The sequence below is a fragment of the Bidens hawaiensis genome, unplaced genomic scaffold (assembly GCF_021521415.1).
Source record: "Bidens hawaiensis isolate Kalapana, Puna unplaced genomic scaffold, B.hawaiensis_p1.1 tig00030831_1, whole genome shotgun sequence".
In the NCBI taxonomy this organism is placed as follows: domain Eukaryota; kingdom Viridiplantae; phylum Streptophyta; class Magnoliopsida; order Asterales; family Asteraceae; genus Bidens; species Bidens hawaiensis.
This window is the reverse complement of record NW_027495164.1, coordinates 223,002-248,108: the sequence shown is the minus strand read 5'-3', so window position 1 is coordinate 248,108 and position 25,107 is coordinate 223,002. Positions and strand designations below refer to the sequence as shown.

Genomic DNA, 25,107 nt, shown 5'->3' with positions numbered 1-25,107 from the left:
TCTTCTCGTGTGATCCGTCGGCAGTAGCAGTTATTCGATTGTTGTCGTTGAAAGTTTGTGTTGTCATGTTCTTCTTGGAAAGCTCTCCCATTGTTAAAAAGATTGTGGAAGTAGGTTTGCCATCTTAGCTTGATGTCCTGCTCCTTGACCAGTACATGCCCATCTGTATCCTTTATGAACTTCACCGGTCCTAGATCTTGCCTTCTACGCTCCCTGGCTTTGGCAATCTTAAACATAGCATGTTCCCCCTCTTTTGTTTCTAGACTTTCATACATCCGTTTAAAGGCCGCCTTCTTTGCTTCCGCCACTGCCTTCTTCGCCTCTATCTTGGCCGTTTTGTAGTTGTCCCTCAATTCCACTCGCTCCTCCTCATTCGTGCACCTCATTAGCTCCCTAAAACATCCTTGTTTGTCCCTTATCTTGTCTTGCACTGCGTCATTCCACCACCAAGACTCCTTATGCCCACTTGTCTTTCCTGTTGTGACCCCGAGAGTCTCCTTTGCTACTTGGATGATCTTTGTCTCCATAGCTTCCCATATATGAGTTGAGTCCCCATTTAGTCGAGCCCGCGTATGCAGCATGAGTTTATCCTTAAACAGTAGGAGATTTTCGTCCTTCAAATTTCCCCATCGAATTCTCGGTGTACCTTTCTTCTCTCGAACAGTCAGCTTATTTCTGAAGGCTATATCTGTCACTAGTAGTCGATGTTGAGTCACAACTGCCTCCCCAGGTATGACTTTGCAGTCCTTCCACCAACATCGGTCTCCTTGCCTCATCAAAAGGTAGTCAATTTGCGTGTCGCGTCCGCCACTGCTAAAAGTGATTAAATGAGAATCTTGTTTCCTAAAATAAGAATTTATAATACCTAGGTCATGTGCCACCGCAAACTCTAGAAGATCTGTTCCGGTCTCATTCCTACACCAAAACCGAAACCCCCATGTACGGCTTGAAAACCATCGTTAGCCTTACCAATTTGTCCATTAAAATCACCTCCTATGCAAATCCTCTCCCCCCTAGGTATGCCCCCTACCACTGCGTCTAGACAATCCCAAAATTCTCTCTTTTCCTGATCCCCTAGGCCTACATGGGGCGCGTAGGCGGAGACTACTGCCACTACTTCCTCTCCTAGTACTAATTTCAACACCATAATCCTGTCATTATGTCTTATCACCTCCACCACACTAGTGTGTATTTCCTTAGCCACTAGAAACCCCACTCCATTCCTAGCTCCATCAGACCCCGAGTACCACAACTTATACCCATTACACTCAGCCCCTCTATGTCCTTTCCACTTAGTCTCCTGGAGGCATGCTATCTGAACCCTACGTCTTTTAAGCACATCTACCAATTCTAGCAACTTACCATTTAATGTTCCTACATTCCAAGAAGCCAAACGCAATATACGCTCCCTATCTTTACTCTTTCCTACACCCCTCGTTTCAGGACATGGTCTCAAGTAATAGTCATGGTTCCTACGCTCTATGGTTGCAACTAAACACACAAACACAAGCAATAGAACACCAAATCAATAATAATAATAATAATAATAATAATAATAATAGTAACAAAAACTAATAATAATAATAATAATAGTGTGTAGCAATAACAATAATAGTCAAGAGATCTTAAAATGAAAATAAACTCCAAAGATCCGGATCACGTATGTTCTAATGATAATAATAATAATAATAGTGAGAAAGGAACAAGTATACCGTGAAGATGATGAAGGTAGATACAGTTCAACGGCAGCCAGGTTACAAGAAACCCTCGTTTATCAAAACCGGGAGAACACCGAGATATAACGAATCGAGCTAGACAACACAACAAGGTGAACCAACAATTCCGGCGACTTTTACGGCGGCCGTGGGTGGTGACGCAGCGGCAGGAGGCGGCGCGACAGCAGATCCGGCAAGCTGTGAGATCGGCGGACAGGAGTGGCAGCACACACCAGTGGTAGCAGCAAACAGATGAATTCCGGTGGCTGCAGCTCGTCGAAAATGGCGGTGGCGCGTCGGAAAAACAAACAGCAATCGGTGGCAGTAGCAAATGACAGCACCGGCGGCTCAAGAGGGTTGCGGTGGTGCTTGCGGTGGTTAGGGAGTAGCGACGGCAGCAGGGAGGTGGTTAGGGTGATAGATTTTGAGAACCTTGGTATGAGACTTGGTATGAATTCCGGTGGCTGATAACAGGCACACAGCTTCTGTAAATCGAAGCGTGTGTTCAAGTGTTCAGATCTAGTACTATCATAAATTCACAAACCATAATATAAAAAAAAGGACACCAAGTTATACAAATCAATTCCTCATTCTTTTATTTAATTTGAATTTACGATGTATCATTATATTTTAGCATATTATAGATGAGTTATTTTAGTCTTTTCGTACTAAATAATTTGTTACACAGCCTGCTTTCAAGGATAGAATGCGGATTAATGTCAAGCCAAAGTCTAAGCTGTGAGACTGTTGTTCACAGCATCAAGAACGAACTTTTGGTAGCTACTGAATTCAACTGTATCGCTGAAATTAATAAATTGAAGAAGGTATTAGTCTACAACTACAAAGTAATTGATTGTTTATATTCTTTTTAAACTATGTATATTGATTAAGGTACTTGGTTACATTTAACTGTAGGTTCAAAACGTGATACTGCTCGGAACCATTAAATCTATTGAAAAAAAAGATTTATGGTATTATCTTGGTTGCTCTTATTGTATGTGTAAGGTTGATCAGGTGTGGACCCTCGGTCCAAAATCTGATGGATCATCACAAACTGCTTTAGAATCTGAGATAACTTGTGGGTCGGATAAGTGTAAAACTAGGGACACATCTGTGATTCCGAGGTATTTTTCTGATTTTTTATTTAAATTTGTTTACATATTTAGTATACATTTCTTATAATGAACAACTTCATGTATGTTACATTGATAAATTCTTTTTTATTTTTTTAGGTTTCGAGTAACAGTAACTTTACAAGACTCTACTGGCGTTTGCTTTTTGATGTTGTTTGGCGCAGTAGCGATTAAGCTTTTGAATATTTCTGCAGAAGATCTTATGTCCCTCTATGGAAAAGACCATACTAGCGACGCATTCTGGCCGTCTGAATTGGAAACTTTAGTTGACAGGAAACTCGCCTTTAAGGTGCAGGTCACAGAATACAACCAAAATAAGCCATCCAATTACTTCAAGGTACTAAAAAGTACTGATGATGTTGAAGTTATTTGCTTGCACCATTTTAACTTTTGTCCGTTTCAAAATTTAGGATGGCGAGTCATTTTCTTTTGACATAGATGATCAGCAAACAATAAACCTTAAGGTAATTCTTATTATATATTAAATTATAATGCTGAAGTGTCTAACCTCAATCTAATGCAATTAATTTTCATACCTTTTAGGAGTCAGTCTCATCATTTACAGGTCAAAATGAGACTCCTGGTTCTGTTTCATACAAGGATAGTGGAAAAGCGTTGGCTTTGGTTGGTGGTTCAACAAAAAGGAATTTAAATGAAGTCTATGATGTTGAGGAGTATGAAGCTACTTCATCTACAAAAGCGCGTAATATATCTAAAGGTCTCAATGCTACCTCAACTCAAAAACTTTTGATTCCAAAATTGGAGAAAAAATAACTTTTACAGTTGGAAAAGAAACTCAGCTGTTGGATGGTTTTAATTTTATTGTTACTTTGGATCATCATGTTTGTTTTGAACTATTAATCTTTGGCTTTTTGGATTATGTTCTTGGTTTTGAATAATTATGCTTTGGATTTTATTTGGTGATTATTTATTAAATTATGGTTGGGTTTATTTTCTTTTTGTCCTGAATTTACAAACTTCCACAATAGTGCTTTGGTCAAATTTTGATTTGCATATTTATTTTAATGCATTATAATAGTTAAAAGATCTTAGAAATACTAAAAAGAAAATTATTATTTTTTATGTACAGTATCTATGCATGATTACATGGCGCCAATTCCAAATCGCAAACGTCCATACATGAAGTTTACATTACAAGGTTAAGTCTTATTATTCTTTAATATAAATTATTTTCAAAAATCAATATCTTTTTAGTAATTTTGGATACTTTTCAAAATCCACTACAGATTTACTTAATGTCTCTAATAGTGCAAATGCCAAGGAACAACGCAACAAGAGGAAAATGAAATTGGATTCTAAGAGACAGAAATCATATTCAAATAATCTAAACAATAGTTTGCCAACAAATTCCAAAGGTACGTTGTAGAATACAAATATTCATCATATTATCCTTTTGAACCAATTTTGGATTTTCAGCAAAATAGTTTTTTTTATAATTTAAACTAATTTTGGATTTTCATCATACTAATTTTGGGTAATCTTATTGTTTTTTTAACTAATTTATTGTAGGTAAGGACAACATTCAATTTGGCTTAACATCGCCACTTGAAAATAGATGTATGTTTTTGCAAAAAGAACATATGCTTGGCATATTAAATGAGGTGACCCCACAAAGGACGCTACCAAATAATTCATTCACAGATGCTAGAAGTCCTTTTTCAGATATTACAAATAGTATTTCTTTATTTTAGTATATCAAAACTTATACTAATCCGAACAGAGAGGAGATTAGAGCGGAGAAGGATTTATCGGTTTTTATTTTGCAGCTATATCAAATTTCAATAACAAATCAACTACGACCACAAATTATAAAAGTCCTTTAGCTGTTGTTAAAACTTTTATAACTTCCACTACAAATCTTTATCCGCAAAACTCTCCCAACATACTTGAACCTGGTAAGTCTTGGTTTTATTAATTAACATATATTGTTGTTAATTTCTATAACAAAAGAATTATGTCTTAATTAATACTATATCTAACCATTACTTATGTTTTATAAAAGAATTATACCTTTAAATATCTTTTGTAATACATACAGGTTCAGGTATTGTCAAGAATAATACGAATTACAAAGAGAAACGCAAAGACAGGAGAATCATCTTGGATTCTAAAAGAGAGAAGTCTGTTTCCAATCAATCAAGCCACCGACTAAGTAGTCGTTCTCTGATTTTAAATAAAGCTCAAGTTTCCAAGGGTATGTTAGATCTACTTATGTTAATAATTTATTCTGTAATATTTTATTTGTAATTAATAAGTCGTCAAATTAATTTTACAGGTAGATCAAATTACAGTAATGTTTCAACGGATGCAATTTCGAAAGGTACACTGTAAGCAAATTGTATATCCTATTATTTGTCAATATATAATTTTTTTTTCATTTTAAATATTTTTGGTTACAGATTACTTGGATCATGGTGATCAAAGTGTTGAATGTGAAGTATGCCATGCGAAACTTTGGCCAAGTGAAGCAAAACACTCTAAAAAAATGAGCGGTTTAACATGTTACTTCTTGTGTTGCCATTACGGGAAAGTTGAGCTTCCATATTATAAAGAAGCGCTTCAATGTTATCAAGATCTTTTTACTGGTGTTGATCAGAAGAGCAAGTTATTCATGAAGAACATACGACGTTACAACTCTATGTTTTCTTTTACTTTTATGGGTGGAAAAATTGACAAATCTATTAATAGAGGTAGTGCTCCTCCAATATTTAGGTTGAATGGACAAAATTATCATTCTATAGGAAGTCTTCTTCCGGTAAGAGGTTCAAAACCAAAGTTCTCTCAACTATATATATATGATAACGAACATGAAGTTTCCAACAGAATAGGTGTTTTCGGGTACGATTTACTCTTACTTTGTTTTAAACAATATTCTCGAATTCTGTTAATATTTATACTTAACTAATACGCTCTTTTTTCAGTGATTCAACTATTGCGTCCACATCCTCTGATGATAATGATGATATTGAGCTTATCAACTATTTGAAGATCATGTTAGATTCGAACAACGTATTGGTTCAAACTTATCGTATGGTGAGAGACTGTTTTAAAGATAATCCTCAGGCGGAAGTAAGGTTACGCCTTATTGGAGGCAGACAACAAGATGGTAGGACATATAACTTACCTACATCTTCTGAAGTGGTTGCTTTGATTGTTGGAGACATTGGTGACTGTCTTGAAAAGAGAGAGATTGTTGTTAATACTCAAGATGGATCATTAAAACGCATAAGTGAACTTCATCCTTCATATATGCCGCTTCAATATCCTATTTTTTTTTCATACGGTGATGACGGTTATAGGGTTGACATCTATCATAGAGCTGTTATTGAGACAAACAAAAACAAAAGAGGGCAATTGACAATGAGGGAATTCTTTGCATATAGAATTCAAGATAGAGCTAATAATTTCTCATTGATTACAAATGGAGGAAGGCTTTATCAACAACTTTTAGTTGATGCATATACGTCAATTGAAAGCGAGAGGTTGTTTATATACGATGCCAACAGAAAAATCTTAGATGTGAGTCATATGAAAAATTAGTTAACCTACACAACTCTGGAAATTTTGATATATCTAGCATTGGACAACGTGTCATTCTGCCTTCTTCATTTACGGGTGGTGCACGCTACATGAGGGAGAACTACTTGGATGCTATGGCGATATGCAAGTGGTTTGGACACCCAGATTTTTTTATTACCATGACTTGCAGTCCAAAATGGCCAGAAGTTAAAAGATTTTTTAACCAGAAAAACCTGAAAGCTGAAGACAGACCTGATATATGTTGTAGACTGTTTAAAATTAAACTTAACTCATTTGTCACAGACTTAAAGGAGGGTTCATTGTTTGGGAAAGTTAAAGCAGGTATGATACTATGCTCTTTCACTATATACTTGATTTAATGAATAAATTTAGAAAAGCACATACTAATAACAATGTTTCTAATGATGTAAATTTTTATTGTAGTTGTTTGCACGATTGAGTTTCAAAAGCGTGGATTGCCTCATGCTCACGCTTGTGTCTTCATGCACCATGATTACAAGATTAATAATGCTGACAAGATAGATTCGTTTATTTCTACTGAGATTCCTAACAAGCAAGAAGATCCAGAGTTGTATGACCTTGTAAGCGAGTTTATGATTCATGGGCCATGTGGTGCTGAAAACATGAGTTGTTCATGCATGATTAATAAAAAGTGTTCAAAAAACTTCCCGAAAAGTTTTTCCGACCACACTTCTGTTGATTCGAATGGATACCCTATATACAGAAGGCGTGAAGATGGAGTTTTTGTTAAAAAGTCTGATGTTAACCTAGATAACAGAAGCGTTGTTCCATACAGCCCGAAACTTTTAAAAAGATATCATGCACACATAAATGTTGAGTGGTGCAATCAATCAGGGTCGATAAAATATTTGTTTAAATACATCAACAAAGGTCCAGATAGAGCAACTGCTTTCTTAGAGCAAAGCGGTGGCACAGAAGATGATCCTGAACAACCGGTTGACGAAATTAAAGAATATTATGATTATCGATATGTGTCTGCTTGTGAAGCTTCATGGCGTATATTTTCATACGAGGTCCATTATAGAACACCATCTGTTGTTAGACTTCCATTTCATCTTCCTGGACAACAACACATCGTTTATGGTGAAGAGGAAGATATTGACGATGTCCTCGACAAAGCATCTGTTTCAGAATCAATGTTTACAGATTGGATGACCATAAACGGTATGTATCCAGAAGCTCGAAAGCTCTCTTATGTCAAGTATGTTTTCTTTTTACAAAGACGAACATCTATTTTCAAGTGACGATGTTAAGCCTAATTAAATGTTATCCTTACCTACACTAAATTAGTTAAAATTTACCAAAATTATTATGATGAAAATACAAAATTACATTAAATTGTTAAAAATTATTATATGAGCATACAAAATTAGTTCATAAAAATAATATGATGAATATTTATGGTCAACAACACACCTTTGGTATTTGTTGGCAAACAAATTTGGTAATTATTTGAATTTTATTTCTGTCTCTTGGAATCCAATTTCATTTTCCTCTTTTTGCATTGTTTCTTAGAATTTTTAGTATTAGATACATTAAGTAATCTGTGATGGATAAATAAAACCATCTTAAATTATTAAATGGATGTTATTTTGAAAATAATTTATGTGAAAAAAGAATTTAAAGGAAAAAAAGAATTAACACTCCAATGTAGTCTTAATGTATGTACGTTTTCTATTTGGAATTGAAGTCATGTAATCATGCGTAGGTATGGATCCAGAAGCTCGAAAGCTCTCTTATGTTGAATTTCCTTCCCATTTCGTTTGGAAAACTCAAGAAAGGAAATGGCAACAAAGAAAAAAAGGTTGTTCAATTGGTAGAATTCATTCTGTTTCACCTGCAGCTGGCGAAGGATACTATCTACGAATTCTATTAAATAAAGTCAAAGGTCCTACAAAATTTGAGGACATTCGCACAGTTAATGGTAACATCCTTCCGACCTTTAGAGACGCATGTTATGAGCTTGGTCTTTTAGACGATGACAATGAGTATACCGAATGCATTGTGGAAGCAAGCAATGCCGGTACCGGGTTTTACTTAAGAAATTGATTTTGCACAATGCTAACGTGTGGAAGTCTATCGAGACCAGAAATTGTTTGGGAGAAAACATGGAATTATTTGGCAGAAGATATTATTCACAAACAACAGCAGCTTTTGGATTGTCCAGGTATTATTTTTTTAACAATAATATTAACATAAAAATGTCTAGATGTTTTGTTTTGTTTTTTTTATTTTTATTTTTTGCTTATATATTTATCTTTGCAAAGAATGAATGTGGTTATTTTGTTATTAAATTGCAGGACTTATCAATTAACGAGGAGCAAATCAAGAATTTGACTTTGCTTGAGATTGAGAAAATTCTGCTTCGTAACAATTCCTCATTAAGAAGATTTAATACAATGCCGTTTCCCGATCTTGAATCTGTGGACTCTGCAAATAATCGACTTATTATTGAAGAGACGTGTTATGATCGTGAAAGTTTACAGCATGAGTTTGATACTCTTTTTGTCTCACTTACAGATGAACAGCGCGGTGTTTATAATGAAATAAATAAGGCCGTTGAGAAAAAAAAAGGTGGTGTGTTTTTCGTTTATGGATATCGAGGAACCGGTAAAACATTTCTATGGAAGACGTTAGCATCATCGGTCATATCTAAAGGCCTTATTGTCTTAAATGTTGCTTCCAGTGGCATTGCTTCGTTATTATTGACCGGTGGTCGAACAGCTCATTCCCGGTTTAAAATTCCAATCAATCTAACTGAGGATTCTATTTGTTCTTTTGATCCTCAAAGCGAAGTTGCAGATTTAATTAAACAAACTAGTTTGATTATTTGGGACGAAGCCCCAATGATTCACAAGCATGCATTTGAAGCTATGGATCGAACTTTTAAGGACATTTTAAAAAGTGATAGCCTCTTTGGTGGTAAGGTTGTCGTGTTTGGGGGAGATTTTAGACAAATACTTCCGGTTGTTACTAATGGAAGTAGACACCAATTAGTGAATGCGTCTCTAAGTTCGTCCTACATCTGGAAATATTGCAAAGTGCTTAAACTTACAAAAAACATGAGGTTAACTGTCACATCCCGCCTAGCACAATGCGGAAGCGTAAAACGGGAATGTAACAGACACCTCTGATATCAACACATTGTTTATAAAGAATCATTACAAACTAATTTACAATATATTACATTTCTTTGTTCTATCATTGTTTTACAGTCTATGTGATACAAACAAAACTAGTTTGTTAACTATACATTCTTGCTACTAACACCCTTGCTTCTATTCACATAACATCAACCACACACTTCAGGCGAGTAACAGGTCACCAAATCATTCCAATTTAGGTACACCTGAAAAGCAGTTTAAAACAGGTCAACTACTAGAGTTGGTGAGTTTCACGAGTTTCAAGAAAACAGTAATGAGTATTCACAAGTCAACACTTGTAATCATGAAATAAGTATGTATGTATGTAAATGATGTAATTATGCAAAGCTACAGTGAAGCCTTGACTGTATGTGCTGCGTGCATCCATTTCCCACGCTCAATCAACCACTGTGGCCCCTTTCCGCCCACAACATGCCCCGGTAGCTATGTCTAACACTACATAGCCTGTTTGTATAAATATGGTCATGTGCAAACGGCGCTATGTGACACGGCAACCAGGCCGATTCCGTTTGGGTTTGTCAAACCAATAGTACTATTCACAAGCCACCGGCTCGAAGTTAATCACTGTGATCGTGGGGACTTTCGTGTGTTAGCACTTAGATAATTCACATCAGTACATGTTTCAGGTGAGTATATGTAATCAAACATGCTTTTCACCCCAAAAGTTCGCAAAACAGTTTAAAAGTGGGGTCATGAAACTCACGGTTTAGTAGATATTCAGTACTGTATCAGCTCGTGGTTTGTTCGGTCCGCTATCAGTAGTTCCTATAATCAATATTATAATAATATTAATATTTTAATATTATTATAATCTCAATACTAAACTGGGCTGTATAACTAATCTGTGTGTAGCTGGAACGCCCAGAAAGCGGCAATAGGCTTAGGTTGTGATGTTGTTCAATGTCTAATACTTAAAACCGAACTTGGCTCAGACTCCCGTTTTCCCAGCTGGGCCAAGTTGCTCGTTTACGCGTTCAGAAAACACTTATGGGAAAATAAGCTTGAGTAAATGTATTGGTTAATAAAATGATTAAGTTATAAAGAAGGATCACCTATTAGGGTCCCGGATTAGCCACGGAGCCCGTTTCGTTTATACAGTTTGATTTGAGAAGAAACGCGCACAATCCACCCGGATTGTCCAGGTTTCTCATAGAAAAGTTCATTTTTACTTAATTAGTCCAAAAATATGATTTTTGATCACTCTTGGTGTTTTGATATTCCCGCAGATTCACTAGTCGCGAACTTGCCGGTTTTTATAAAAAACTGAATTTGTTTAATATTCAGATTAGCATAATTAATTAACCGTTAATCATTAAATTATGAAAATTTAACCACTTATCAATTAAAATATGTAGATTTTAATAAAAATATTTCTGGAATTTATTTACTGATTTATTGATTTATAAAAATTTATTTTACCAGCTATATTTCGCCTGAAAATCGTCCGTTTACCCCAAACAATTTCCAAAAATTCCACAAAAATTCCTAAATGCTCAATTCATGTTCCAATTCAATCTGTATCAATTCCAGAATGTAAAAAGCTCGTGCGATATTCTTTTCGGCCCAAATTCGGCTATAAAAATTCACACGAACGCAAATAAACAAAACACCTTTAAACTTCTCCAAATGATCCCAAAATTCATATGTGATCAAAATACGTGAAATCTGAGTTCCCAGAAAAATTTCATAATTTTTGAAGTATTTTACCTATTTTTCCCAAATAAACGTCCCAATTCGGTAATAAATTCGCCAAATATTCTCGGATGGTCAAAAAATTACCAAATTTGAACAGCGACTCATTGACATGGTCCCTGATGTCCCTGCAAAAATTTCAAGTCCTAAAAATATGCACATCACAACCTTAACCTAAATAGCCCGTAAGCGAGTGTTTCGGCATTACCTTAGCGGGTTTGGCTCGTTTCCGACCTTTTAGTCAAGTTTTCAGGTTCTTGTGCTTCTAAGAAAGATAGGTACAAGTCCTATATCATAAACCAAGCAATATTTCATCAACATAACAGCCCTTAAGTTAGGGTTTCGGCTAGTGCACAAAAACGAACTTTTGAACCGTAAAAACGTCGTTTCAACCCTTTAATCCGTGTTTATGGCCAAAAAAACTATCAAAACAGGTTCCTTACCATGTGTATGATCAAAACATGTTTATGGACCATTTTTAGGATTTTTACACGGTTAGGAATGATTTTTAATAACCAAGACATGTTTTTATGGTATTAAACAAGTTTAAACAAGTTCAAAAGCTACTTATTTAAGCTCTTACCTTAGGTTTTCTTGCTGTTTTTGGCTGGAGAAGAAGTTGTGTCCAGAATTTTCAAGGAAATGATGTTAAAATATCTTGGATCTAGTTTAAATATGAAAGAACCAAAGGGGGGGGGGGGGGGGGGTGGCGGCTGCGGCCGGAGCTTCATGGGCTCATTTTTGGCCCATTTTGGCCCAAGTTTCTGATTTCTCAAGCCCAAATACGAAAAGCCCGACCCAAATTTAGTTCGGGTTCGGTTTTTGGCGTGAAAAACTTATCGGGTGCGTTAAACAACGCGAAAACGAGTGTTTTTCGGCTAGTTTTGTGTAAAATTATAAAAACATACTATATGTTTGTAAAAATCAAAAATATTTTCACGGATCGCTTAAAACATTTCAAATAAGTGTTTGGTAAGTCTTTTTCGGCTTAACGGATGATACAATGCTTGGTTTGTAACTATCTTTTGCGTTTAAATCTATAGCGGGTAGTTAAACGAGCATATTTTCGTTTAACTTGTTTGCTATCAAAATAAGGCCATATTTCTAATGTTTTAGCTTGTATAGATCGTATATCACTTATAGATGGCCCCCGAGATATCTGGGTCATAACCCGACCCGTTCGGTTAATCGTTCGTTTGTTACGCAAAAGGCGTTTATTTGCTTAATCGGTAAATACGTACTAAGGTGTACCTTGTTTTGGCTCAAATGTCACATTAACTCTTGGAAGTAAAGATCCGAACATTGAGGAAACTAGATTATTTGTTGAATGGCTTTTAAAAATCGGGGAAGGAAAACTTGGTGGTCCAAATCATGGTGAAGTGCAAATAGATATTCCTCATGATATTCTTATTAAAGATTCTGTTGATCCAACTTATGCTTTAATTGAATTTGTTTATCCGTCAATACTTCAGAATTATAAAAAGAAGGATTTTTTTTCAAGAAAGAGCCATACTAGCACCAAAAAAAGAAGTTGTTCAAGAGATTAATGATATATTACTAGCAAGGTTTCCTGGAGAGCATAAGGAACTCCTAAGTTCTGATAGTATTGGCAAGTCAGAATCCGTAAATGAAGACTTTGATCCTAGCTTATACTCACCCGATGTTCTCAATGGTTTAAAGTTTCCTGGTTGTTCTAACCACCAGTTGATACTAAAAGTTGGTGTCCCGGTTATGTTGCTAAGAAATATTGATCAGAAGAATGGTTTGTGTAACGGAACAAGGTTAATAGTAAAATCTCTTGGTAATCGGATTATAGATGTAGAGGTTGTATCAGGCAGTGAGATTGGCAAACGTCATGCTATACACAGAGTTACTTTGAATCCGACTGATAAAAAGTTTCCATTCAAATTCAGCAGAAGACAGTTTCCGCTTTCTGTATGCTTTGCTATGACGATTAACAAGAGCTAAGGACAATCTCTTTCCAGGGTTGGTTGTCCTGTTTTTTCCCATGGACAATTATATGTTGCGTTATCCAGGGTAACCAGCAGACGTGATCTTAAACTTTTGATATTGGATGATGAAGGGAATACTTGTGATAAAACGACAAATGTTGTATATAAAGAGATTTTCTCAAATTTATAAATTTAGGACTCTAAACTGGTTATTGTTTTTAATATGTATTTAATTTGTTTTTCCCTTTAATTTTGTATCTTTATTTTAAATAACGAATTTTATTAAGTTTTATCATTTGAAAATTCCCGTGTATTACACGAGTTCAAAAGCTAGTATTTAAGATATTAAATAAGCCATGACTTGCCTACACAGATCAACAGCTTCATTATTGAAGATGTGACATTTTAACCTTCTCTAATAAAAAATTTCACACGTGATCATGTCACATTCAATTTCAATCACTTATTTGGAAATGCCAAAAAAAAAGGTGAAAAATAATGGTTACCGATAATATACTTATATTATTGCTCTAGAGGAAGGACACCACATTATAAATGACTAGTTGTGTATAAATTTGTCTATATTTTCATCTTTTTAATTTTACTAGTTTTTAAACGTTAAACGTTCTGCATTGTATTGTTGCGTAAACAGAATATAGCAGGTTCATATAAGAAGATAAGTTGTTGAGTAGTAGAAGTTCATATAAGAAGATAGCAAGTTGGCAATGCATAAGAAAAGACTCGTGTGCTGTGACATAACCCGCTCATTAAAACATATATAGAAGAAAACAAAACAAAACAAAAATGAAAATACCATACATACCCATACCTTACGGCGTGTGATAACCAATGTTGTAAAACTCGCTAGGTGGTTCCTAGGCGGCCAAACCCTTTGTAGGGAGTACTCAGAGTACTCGGCTTGTACTCGGACGTGATAAATATAATATAAAAGAATTATTGGATATTATATATATGTTAAGACAAGCATAATTCACATAAAAATAAGCATAACTCATATAAAAAATGTAATGATAAAAGGTATAAAATGTATTATTTAATTGAAATGGAGAGAGAAAATATAGTGAGTTTTAATTTAATTTTTGGTTTGAAGATAGGGGGTGGGATGAGAATGTTCTTAGAGCATTCCCAACCCATCCCCTAAAATTATGTGAGGAGGGTTTGTAAATTATAGGGTGGCATTGTGAGTGGTTGTGAGTGTAAATTATAGGGTGGAGAGAGAAAATGTAGTGTTTTTTTTGTAAATTTGGAGAAAGGGTAGTGATTTTTTTGTAAATTATAGGGTAGAAAGATAAAACTGTAATGAAAAAGGTAGAAAAAAATATTATTTAATTAAACATGGAAGAAAAATATAGTATTTTTTAGTGTAATTATATGATATATATGGATACATTTACAGGGAATGTGATGAAAATGCTCATATTTGCTTTTTTTTCCTAAGTCGCCTAGAATTCATTCATGATATGATAAGAGATTTACTGTATTTTTATATTCATAAAGAGCAAAAGTGGATTCAAACTTCTTGTAAACAAACTTCAAACAAAACAATATATAGTAACACACAATATCAAACCCAATTAGGCAAATATAGTATCTCTACGAACTTTGAATCTTTGATATAATCAAAATACACAGTAACATACTAAAATCTTTCTATCTCACATAGTGTATACACCCATTCTTGGTTTAGCCTGCACCACACCACCGCTAGCATCCTTTATCATCACAACCGTCAACACCACCAATCCGCCATTTCAATTATGTGAGAGGGAAATAAATATCTAAACGCTTTTCTGTGGTCATCGAATCCCGTCGTTTAGCGGACCCAAGCATTCAGATCGTGCAAACACCCAAGTATAAGGTACAACAATCCAAAACAAAAGATAGATGAACAGTGTTTTATTTATGTTAACCACCACCATTTAGTTACCGGAAAGACACTGGAAAACATTACAAAACCACCATTGTCGCCGCCTAGGGTTTCCAAAAGAAAGCCGCCAACAGTAGCTCAGCTGCTACAGACCCCCACCCCCAGCCACCTTCGCATACCTGCCACCAAACCCCCTCGTCCTAAACCACGGTGGAGACTCGGTGGTTAAAGTATATATATATATATATAAAGAAAGAAACATCGCCTAGGGCTTCCAAAAGGAAATCGGCAACAACTCAGCATTCTAACGCCGACACACCACGACTCCACCACGCCCACTGTGGAGATTATAATCGGGTTATATCGATTGAATGATGTTAGATGAGAGAGGAAATGATATGACAGAGACATGAGAGGGTTTGTAATTAGGAAAATTTCCAAAATAATCCATTTTAGGAGAGAGAAACCCATTTTGTTCCAAAATTGGAAAAATTTCCGAAATGATTCATTGAAAACTCATGTAGGCGCTACATTTGGATTCCTGCCGATAGTTTTTCATATCCACTAGTTTTCTAGAACGTGCTAAAACTTTGACCCCACCCGTGAGATTTCAAAGGAAATCCGTCTGACCCTTGAGTTTTGATACCAAAACTGTGACATCTGCCCCGATCCGACCCGACCCAGGTACCCGTTTCTCCGATCCGATTCTTTTTATGATTTAAAATTTAATTATTTTCTTTTAAAACATGACATTTAAAATATATATATTACTAATAATATTTTCCTTCTCGCCTCTTCCTCTCTTTTCCTTCCCGCCGTCCCGTCCCTCTTCTTCTCTCTTTCCGCCTTCTTTTCCCCTCTTGTCACCGTCCCGCCCTTAAGCCTTGAACCCCCTTTTTCTCTTAACTCTTTGCTTGTCCTTTGGTTCTTCCCGCCTAAGGATGTCTGCGTAGCTCCACGCGCCAGACTCCTTACAAGGAAGCCTGCGCGAAGACCAGTTGTTCTTGCGATACGCGAGGCGAACTGTTCCCGCAGCGCGCTAAGAATGGTAGTTCTTCCCGCGACGCGCTAAGAATTGTAGTTCTTCTCGCAGCGCGCTAAGAATGGTAATTCTTCCCGCGGCGCGCTAAGGATAATAGTCCTTCCCGCGGCGCGCTAAGGATTGTTCTCTGTCTGCCTTCGCCCTCGCGCGTGCGCTCGAGCTTTCTCGCGCTATGTCTTGAGTCTTTTCTTCTGTTTAATCCAGCCGTTTACTTTTGTGATGTCTTATCTTCTGAGCTTTTGACCTGACCTATCTTATGTCTGAAAAGTTACTTTCGGCGCAGCATGCGCACCAACCCCATTGGTTGACAGAAAAAGTGTCTGACATTATCTTTTGAGATCTGCTTTTCCATGCTTGACCAGTACCTTTATCTGACCCGCCCATGCCTGTTTACTGTTACCTGTCAGCTTTTCCTTTGTCCCCTGCAGCTGCCATATCTTTTGATATCTTTTGCTTTTGGAACCTTTTTGCTTTTGTTATCTTTTGCTTGATCCTGTTGAAGATTTTTTCCCCTTTTCTAGGGATTGTGTTCCCTAGGGTTTCCCTATAAATAATAATGCTATTTTCTTAACACTACACACACAAATACTTATTATCTTTATCTTCCTTTGCTCTCTGCCGTTGTCCTCGGTCGCCTCCTCTCTCTGCCTTCGTCCTCTCTCCTGTTCTGCCCTGTTTTCCGGTAATATATAATATATATAATAATTTGTTTAAGTTACTTATTAATTATGCTAACTTATAATCAAGACTTAAAACTAATCGTTAAAACAATAATCTTTAATTATAGGTTAACTTGTGCTTGTTTAAAGTTGGTTCTTGCTTTATCTTACACCGCATCGTTTATCAAGTGAGTAATCTCGTACCTAATCCCTTTTTATTTTAATGTTTTGGGATGTTCATGTGTTCATACAAACTTAGAGTCTTAAACTTGTTTATGAACTTTAGTCGCGCAGTATCCCATGTGTTGAGGACGTTTACTTGGCTGTTTATTTGTATGTGTGTATCATTAACCGCTTTGTTCGGCCTATTCCGAAGTTTTCATGGATCCATTAGATGAACACGGGAGACCTATCGTTTACGGTTTTCTTTGTTTACACTTGCACAGATGTTTTCTTGTTTTTGTGCTCATTTGGGAGCACGGATTGAACTATGAACTATGATCTATTTAAGCTTGATCACAATCTGATTACACCCTTGTTAAACACCAGACATACACGTTTTGCGCGCAGATTTATTGTTATCTATGTATTGTATTAAACTTGATTTCTCACCAACACGCAAGTGTTTGACGTTTTATTTTAACACATGTTCAGGTTTGCTGTAGCTACATTTGGAGCTTGTGGACACGTAGGACGTTTTTACTTTTGGACCTAGATTAAAATGTATCAAGACAAGTTATTATTGCTCGAATATTTTGTCTTATAATATAATGATTTATGTTGATTTATGTTATCTTGTGTTTACGTTGCGCGTGCGTGAATGAATATATTTATTAAATATTGACACCCAATAGTGTCACGAGTAATGAAACAATATGTGGCGCCCCGATGTATAATCCGCCTTTGGTCGGGGTGTTACAAAAACCGTTTCCTTGAAAATCATCTCCTCCGTGGTGTTTCTCCATGCTTTTGTCTCCTCCATGAGTTTTTGAAAAAAGTCGGATCCATCTCATTCCATCATTGATTCACCACCACCACCACCACTTGCCGGAAACAGCAAAAGCGACAGAGTTGATGTTTGGAAGACGACAGGGAAGACAATGGAGTAGATACCCAAAAGGTCAACCCTCCCATAAATTCCAAATCGGAGAAGAGGATTGAGAAACTGGGTGGACGGCCTTTAGGTCGTCTGAGAACCTCGGTTGAGCCAACAGAGGTAGTGGTCTTGGGTTTTTGTTGGTGTCTGGTTTGTCGGAGGTGGTGGTGGTGAATCAATGGTGGAATTAGGTGGATTCAAAGGTTTTTCAAAAACTCACAGAGGAGACAAAAGCATGGTGAAACCTCACAGAGGAGATGGTTTTCAAGGAGACGGTTTTGGTATCGAAACTCACGAGTCAGACAGATTTCCTTTGAAGCCTCACAGGTGGGGTTAGACTTTTAACACGCGTCACGAAACTAGTGGATATTGAAATCTATCGGCGGGAATCAAAATGTAGCACCCACGTGAGTTTTCACTGGATCATTTTGGGGAATTTTTCAAATTTTGGATCAAAATGGGTTTCTCTCTCATAAAATGGATTATTTTGGGAATTTTCCCTTTGTAATTCTTAAATGGTGCTGGGAGAAAATGTCACACCCCATTGAGCGGTCTGCGGAAGCGTAAAACGGAAATGCAACAGATACAACTGGTATCAAATACATTGTTCATAAAGAAACATTACTAACTAATTTACAATATATTACATCGTTCTAACATCTTTTACAAACTAAGTGATTCAATCAAACTAGTTCGTTAACTACTTCACTGCATACTCGAATGCTCATAGCATCGATCACAATCCCAATACGTAACACATAAGCAATCTATTCCACCTTTCTGATTACCTGTAAAGCATGTTTAAAAAAAACGGTCAACTACGAATAGTTGGTGAGTTTCATAAGTTTAACGAAATCAGTCTACGTATCACACAGTCATAGTTTGTATGTACGCGCATATGTAACAATATGTATTTATGTTTGTATAAATATGTACAGCCGTATCCTTGTGTGTGCATATGCACACATGTAAGTTTATAATATGAATTCGAAATTTCGGTAAAATCGTGATTGTTTGTTCGTACTACGTGTTTCCAATTTCCGTGTTTAACCAACCACTGTGGACCCCCTTCCTCCCACAACGGTTCCACATAAACTCAACCACTGTGGCCCCCCTTCCGCCCACAACGGTTCCGCGTTAACATCAACCACTGTGGTCCCCCTTCCGCCCACAATGATTCCACGTAAACTCAAACATTATATAGTGTACACGCAAATAATTAGTATATTCTACACATAGTATTTCCTACGCCTAATCACATAGCATGTATATAGACACATATACACATATAGTATTTATCACGTATCACCAAACACTGTGGCTCCCCATCCGCACACAATACGCATAATCACATTATTTTCTTAACATTCATGTCATAATCAAGTTAGTTCGTTTAATAAGTTGCAGCAGAACTTGGCTCATAGGCCATACTCAACTTTAGTTTGGTACTATTGTGCCCCCCCCCCCTTCCGCCCACAATAGCCTCATGGTCATCACAGACCACGTTACTCCCCATGGCTGTTACAGACCACGTAACTCACCCATGGCCATTACAGACCACGTTATTCACCCATGGACATTACAGACCACGTTATTCACTCATGGCCATTACAGACCACGTTATGTTTAACAGTACACAGCGTATTTGTATAAATGTGTTTTCACGCCTAATTTCGTTATGTTTTGGTATTCTTGCCATATCCATTTAATTTGTTATTCAACACTACTATTCACCATTCATTTGCACGTAATCAATCGTTATGTTTGTAAAGACTTTTTGTATGTAAATGCTCAGGTAATTTATTTCCTGAACCATTTCCAGATAGATAACGTATGTAACTATGCTTTTCACCCCCTTACATTTCGTAAACAGTTTGAAAAGAGGGGTCATGAAACTCACGGTTTTGTAGACACTCAGTGCGAGGTCAGCTCGGGGTTCATTTCCCTTGCTATCACTTAGTCCCTATAATTGATATTATAATAATATTAATATTTTAATATTATTATAATCCTCATACTAGACTGGGCTGTATAGCTAATTTGGGTATAGCTGTTACACCCAGAAAGTGTTAGTAGGCTTAGATTGTGATATTGTTCAATATCTAATGCTTCAAATCGAACTTGGCTCAGTTTCCCCGTTTCACCAGCTGGGCCAAGTTGCTCGTTTATGCGTTTGGAAAACAGTTATGGGGATGTAAGCTTGGGTAAATGTGTTGGTTAATAAAATGATTAAGTTATAAAGAAAGATCATACATTGGGGTCCCGGATTAGCTACGAGGTCCGTTTTCGTTTATTCAGTTTGATTTGAGAATAAACGCGCACAATCTATCCAGATTGTCCAGGCTTCTTATAAAAAGTTCGTTTTTACTTAATTAATCCAAAAATATAATATTTGATTACTTTTGGTGTTCTGATATTCCGGCAGGTTCGTTAATCATGAACTTGTCGGTTTTTGTCAGAATTGAATTTACTTAATCTTCAAATTAGCATCCTTAATTAACCGTTAATCATTAAATTATGAAAATTTAGTCAGTTATCAAATAAAATATGTAGATTTTTATAAAAATATATCTGGAATTATTTACTGATTTATTAATTTATAAAAATTCATTTTACCTGCTATATTTAGCCGGAAAATCGTCCGTTTATCCCAAACGATTTTCAAAAATTCCACAAAAATTCCTGGATACTCAAATTATGTCCCAAAACAACTTGTATCAATTCCAGAATGCGATAAGCTTGTTCAATATTCTTTTCAGCCCAAATTCGGCTATAAAAATTCATACGAACGCATATACGCAAAACACCCTTAAACTTTTCCAAATGATCCCAAATTTTATATGTCATCAAAATATACCAAATATGAGTTGTCCAAAAAATTTCATAATTTTTCAAGCATTTTAACTATTTTTCCCAAGTAAACGTCCCAATTCGGTAATAAATTCGCCAAATATTCTTGGATGGTCAAAAAATTACCAAATTTGAACAGGGACTCAATAATTTGGTCCCTGATGTCCCTGTAAAATTTCAAGTCCTATCAATATGCACATCACAACCTTAACCTAAACAGCCCGTAAACGAATGTTTCGGCATTACCTTCGTGGTTTTCGCCCGTTTTCACTCTCTTAATCCAATTTCCGGGTTCTCGTGCTTCTATATAAGCTAAGTAAATTTCCTATATCACAAACCAAGCATGTATCATCAAGAGACCATCCATGAAAGTTAGGGTTTCGGTTAGGGCTCTAAACCGAACTTTTGAACCGTAAAAACGTCGTTTAAACCCTTTAATCCGCGTTTATGGCCAAAAAAGATATCAATTCAGATTCCTAACCATGTGTATGATCAAAATATGTTTTTGGACCATTTTTAGGATTTTTGCATGGTTAGAAGTAGTTTTTGACAATCAAACTATATTTATATGTGATTAAACCAGTTTAAACAAGCTAGAAATTGATCAAATAAGGTGATTTACCTTAGGGTTATGTGTGTGTGTGAAGGAACCAGAAGAAGCTGTCCAGAACTTGCAGGAATTATCATCAAATATCTTACTTATTATTCCTTTATATAAAGGAAACTTAAGGGTGGAAAATTCCACTTTGGCGGGCCTGAAGTTAGGGCCCCATTTTGGACCCATTTTCCTCGTTTTGAGTGCCCAAACGTGAATTCCCGAGTCCATGTTTATTTCGGGTTCGGTTTTTGGCAAGAAAAATATATCAGAAACGACAAACAGCGTGAAAAAGACTGTTATCCGGCCATTTTTGTACAAATTTAGAAAAACATAGTGTTTGTTTGTAAAAATCAAAAATATTTTCACGTATCACTTAAAACATCCCCAACAAGTGCTTGGTAGATCTTTTTTGGCTTAACGGATAATACAATGCTTGTTTTTGAACTATCTTTCGCATTAAAATCCATAGCGGGTAGTTAAACGAGCATGTTTTCGTTTAACTAGTTTGCTATCGAACTAAGGCCTTAATATCAATATATTGGCTTATAATAGACGTATATCACTTATAGATTGCCCCTCGGCATATCTGGGTCATAACCAGACCCGTTCGGTTATTTGTTTGTTCGTTAAGCAATAAGCGCTTAAGCGCTTATTCGAGTTTGTAAGTACTAAGGTGTATCTTGTTTTGTCACGAATGTCACAGAAAATGTGACAAAAGACTATAAGCACATATTATCAAACCCAAACCACGTGCATCTCAACCAACCCAACTGAAAATGTATAACTAACCAAGCTAGGGGTACAACAAACTGAATCCTATAAAAAGGAATAGTGAATTACACTCAGATGAGAAAGTTGTAAATTATAATATATATATATATATATATATATATATATATATAGAGAGAGAGAGAGAGAGAGCAAGGTTAGAATAAGAAGCTAACATTTCATAAGAAGTGTAGGAAATAATCTTGACCATTGGATGAATTAAAACACATGGGGGTAAGATCGTCCATATTTTTTTTTTGTTATTTTAGGAATTAATTTATTTTACATTTTAAAAGTCAATACATCCTGTTTGTTTTAAGGAATTAAAACACAAGTCACTATGGTCAATATCATCACTCTAAAGAGCCACATAAAAAACCACCAGTTCTATCTTCTCTGGCCAAAATAACATCGGCGCCATTAATTCGTTTGCTAATTACGATTATCGGTCGTTCTAACGGTGCGATTGAGAAATCAAAAATCATTAATTCGTTTACTAAAGCTCCAGGTCTGGTTACGAAATCATTTTCCGGCTACGGCGGCGGTCGGATTTTAAGGCTACGGCGTGAGCAATATGTTCAATGATTACGCCGATAAGAAGAGAGCTTCGTCAGCTACGTCCGTGACGTGAGAAACGGCGGCGGAAATGGCGGCAATGAAGACGAAGTCGGCGAGTTCTCTTAAGATCGCGGACTTGCAAAAGTTTTATCGCGAATTCGTTGACTGAGTGCCCCCCTCGTCGGCGATGTCAGGGTTTGAGATAGGAGAGGATAAGGGAGTGGTTGTAGATACGATCCTTGGTTGCCGGAAACATAGGGTTTGAGGGGGCGGCAGCGGACGAGCTTGGAGGCATGGGATTAAGAAGAACGATGTGAATCTGCCCGTTTACAGGCAGAATTGAAGCACGAGATAGAGAAAACAAGGCAAGAACGGGAATCGGTTATGACTGAAAGAGAGAATTTGAAGCATGAAAAGGAGAAATTTGAAGTAGAATGGGAAGAACTTCATGAGAAACGAGCCGGATAAAAAAAAAAGGAATTGGAATCCATTGCTTTACAAACTGAAAAAATGGAGAAATCGAACCGTTTAGAGGAGGAGAAGTTGAAAAACATGAGGTTATGGTTAGATGCCTTAAGGATGCTCTTGTAAAAATGATGTGTTTTTTGTAAATAAAAGTGTGTTTTTGTTCTTGGCGTTCTTGGTGTTTTTTTTAAATTTTGATTAAAATCTGGTGTTTTTTTTTAAATTTTGATTATTTCGATTTAAAACACGCTGTTATATACCTTGTTTCCATATATATAATATAACATACCTGACGATTATACCCCTGGAGTGTTATAAAGCAGGTTTGAAATAAAACACACCGCCTAAAAAACACACTTTTCATCTAGACCATCAGATCACTAAATCTAACGCACCAGATTACTTCTTACACTTTTTAGACACACTTCACTTCTTATTATAACTCCACCTATATATATATTTATTTATATAGGGTGGAGTTATAATAAGAAGTGGAGTGTGTCTAAAAAGTGTAAGAAGTAATCTGGTGCGTTAGATTTGATAATCCGATAGTTTAGATGAAAAGTGTGTTTTGTATAATGTGTGCTTTATTTTAATACTTGTTTTATAACACTCTAGGGCAAAATCGTCCAGTGTGTTATATTATATATGGAAACATTATCAATCTATAATTATCATTTTTTAATTAAACTTTAAAACACACCATCAAGAACATCACAAGATATATAACAGTGTGTTTTAAATCATAATAATCAAAATTTTTTTTAAAAAAACACCATATTTTAATCCAAATTTAAAACACATTTCCAAAAACACTAAAAACTAAAACACACTAATGAACAAAATAAAAATTATTTCATCTTCTTTAACCCAACCCCCCCCCCCCCCCCCAATAAACCCTAACCCCATCCCCACCTAATATTTTTTTTATCCCCATGGCAGCCACTTCACCACCACTAGAAACCACCATCACCACCGCCGGAACTCGTCAAGTTAAGATATCTCTCTTAATTCAAACCGGAAACCGGTGCCACCATCTTCGGCCACCACTTCTCTGGTCGTCCATCACCTCCGCCCACCGCCACATTCCCTAACGGAGCGTTTTTTGTGTGTTTTCGTCAAAACCGTTGACGCGTAGTGAGTCAGAATCACGAATGAAGATGGTGGTCGGAATCTATAGTGGCGACTGCAAGAAATAAGTAGAAAAGGGAGGCGGTTTGCAGCCGGCAGTGTAGGGATCTAAATTGGAGCGTTGTGGTTTCATATGGGCGGGGGTTGTTGGTGCCGGAACAAGTTGGTGGCTGGGTGGCGGTGGTCGACATGGTTGGTAGCGGTGGCTGGTTAAATGGCGGTGATCGACTTGGATGGTGGCGGTAGCTGGTTAAAAGATTCAATATATATTTTCCTAAATCAAATCAACACAATTAAGTATATCTATCAGTTAAATCATTTCCTAAAATAACTAAAAATCTTTTGACCATTCTGCCCCTATGTGCCATATTGCATCTAACGGTCCAGATCCCTTCTTACACTTTTTAGGAAAAAACTACTTCTTATTCTAACCTTGCTCGTGTATTGTACATGTGGTGTGTTATATGCACACACACACACATATATATATATATATATATATATATATATATATATATATATATATATATATAGGGAGAGGATCAAGAGAAAACTCACATTTAGAGAGAAAACTTAAAAACTCCTAAAGAATTATTTTTAATTAAAAATAAAAAAATATTTTCAAAATTCTGTTTTAGCCATTATTCTTATATTTTCTTATATTTCACTCGAAAAATAAAAAAAAAATAAAAAAAAACCGCTGTAATGCACATACGTATTACTGTGCGATACCGTTGTATTACACATGTGTATTACTATGTATTGTTGAGTTTAATAGTGTTTTATTGCATATATTCAATATTTGTGTATTGTA

General features: G+C 36.1%; 1 protein-coding gene across 1 annotated transcript; it reads left to right on the top strand.

The window, feature by feature from the left end:
- Positions 1-1,997: 1,997 nt before the first annotated feature.
- Positions 1,998-13,254, top strand: LOC143581216 (uncharacterized). Its single transcript, XM_077064039.1, has 18 exons — positions 1,998-2,089; positions 2,404-2,539; positions 2,631-2,839; positions 2,948-3,185; positions 3,259-3,312; positions 3,392-3,566; positions 4,096-4,224; positions 4,379-4,543; positions 4,908-5,063; positions 5,145-5,189; positions 5,269-5,473; positions 5,791-6,351; positions 6,447-6,730; positions 6,833-7,594; positions 8,139-8,453; positions 8,506-8,597; positions 8,731-9,497; positions 12,759-13,254. Exons 1-18 carry the CDS (start codon positions 1,998-2,000, stop codon positions 13,252-13,254), a joined length of 4,881 nt encoding a protein of 1,626 aa, XP_076920154.1.
- The last annotated feature ends 11,853 nt before the right edge of the window (positions 13,255-25,107 follow it).

Excerpts from the sequence above, each read along its gene's own strand:
- LOC143581216 (XM_077064039.1), top strand. The coding sequence starts at position 1,998 with ATGGCGGTGGCGCGTCGGAAAAACAAACAGCAATCGGTGGCAGTAGCA. Across the intron at positions 2,540-2,630 it reads AAATTAATAAATTGAAGAAG|GTTCAAAACGTGATACTGCT; the intron begins GTATTAGTCTAC and ends ATTTAACTGTAG. Across the intron at positions 5,064-5,144 it reads TAAAGCTCAAGTTTCCAAGG|GTAGATCAAATTACAGTAAT; the intron begins GTATGTTAGATC and ends TTAATTTTACAG.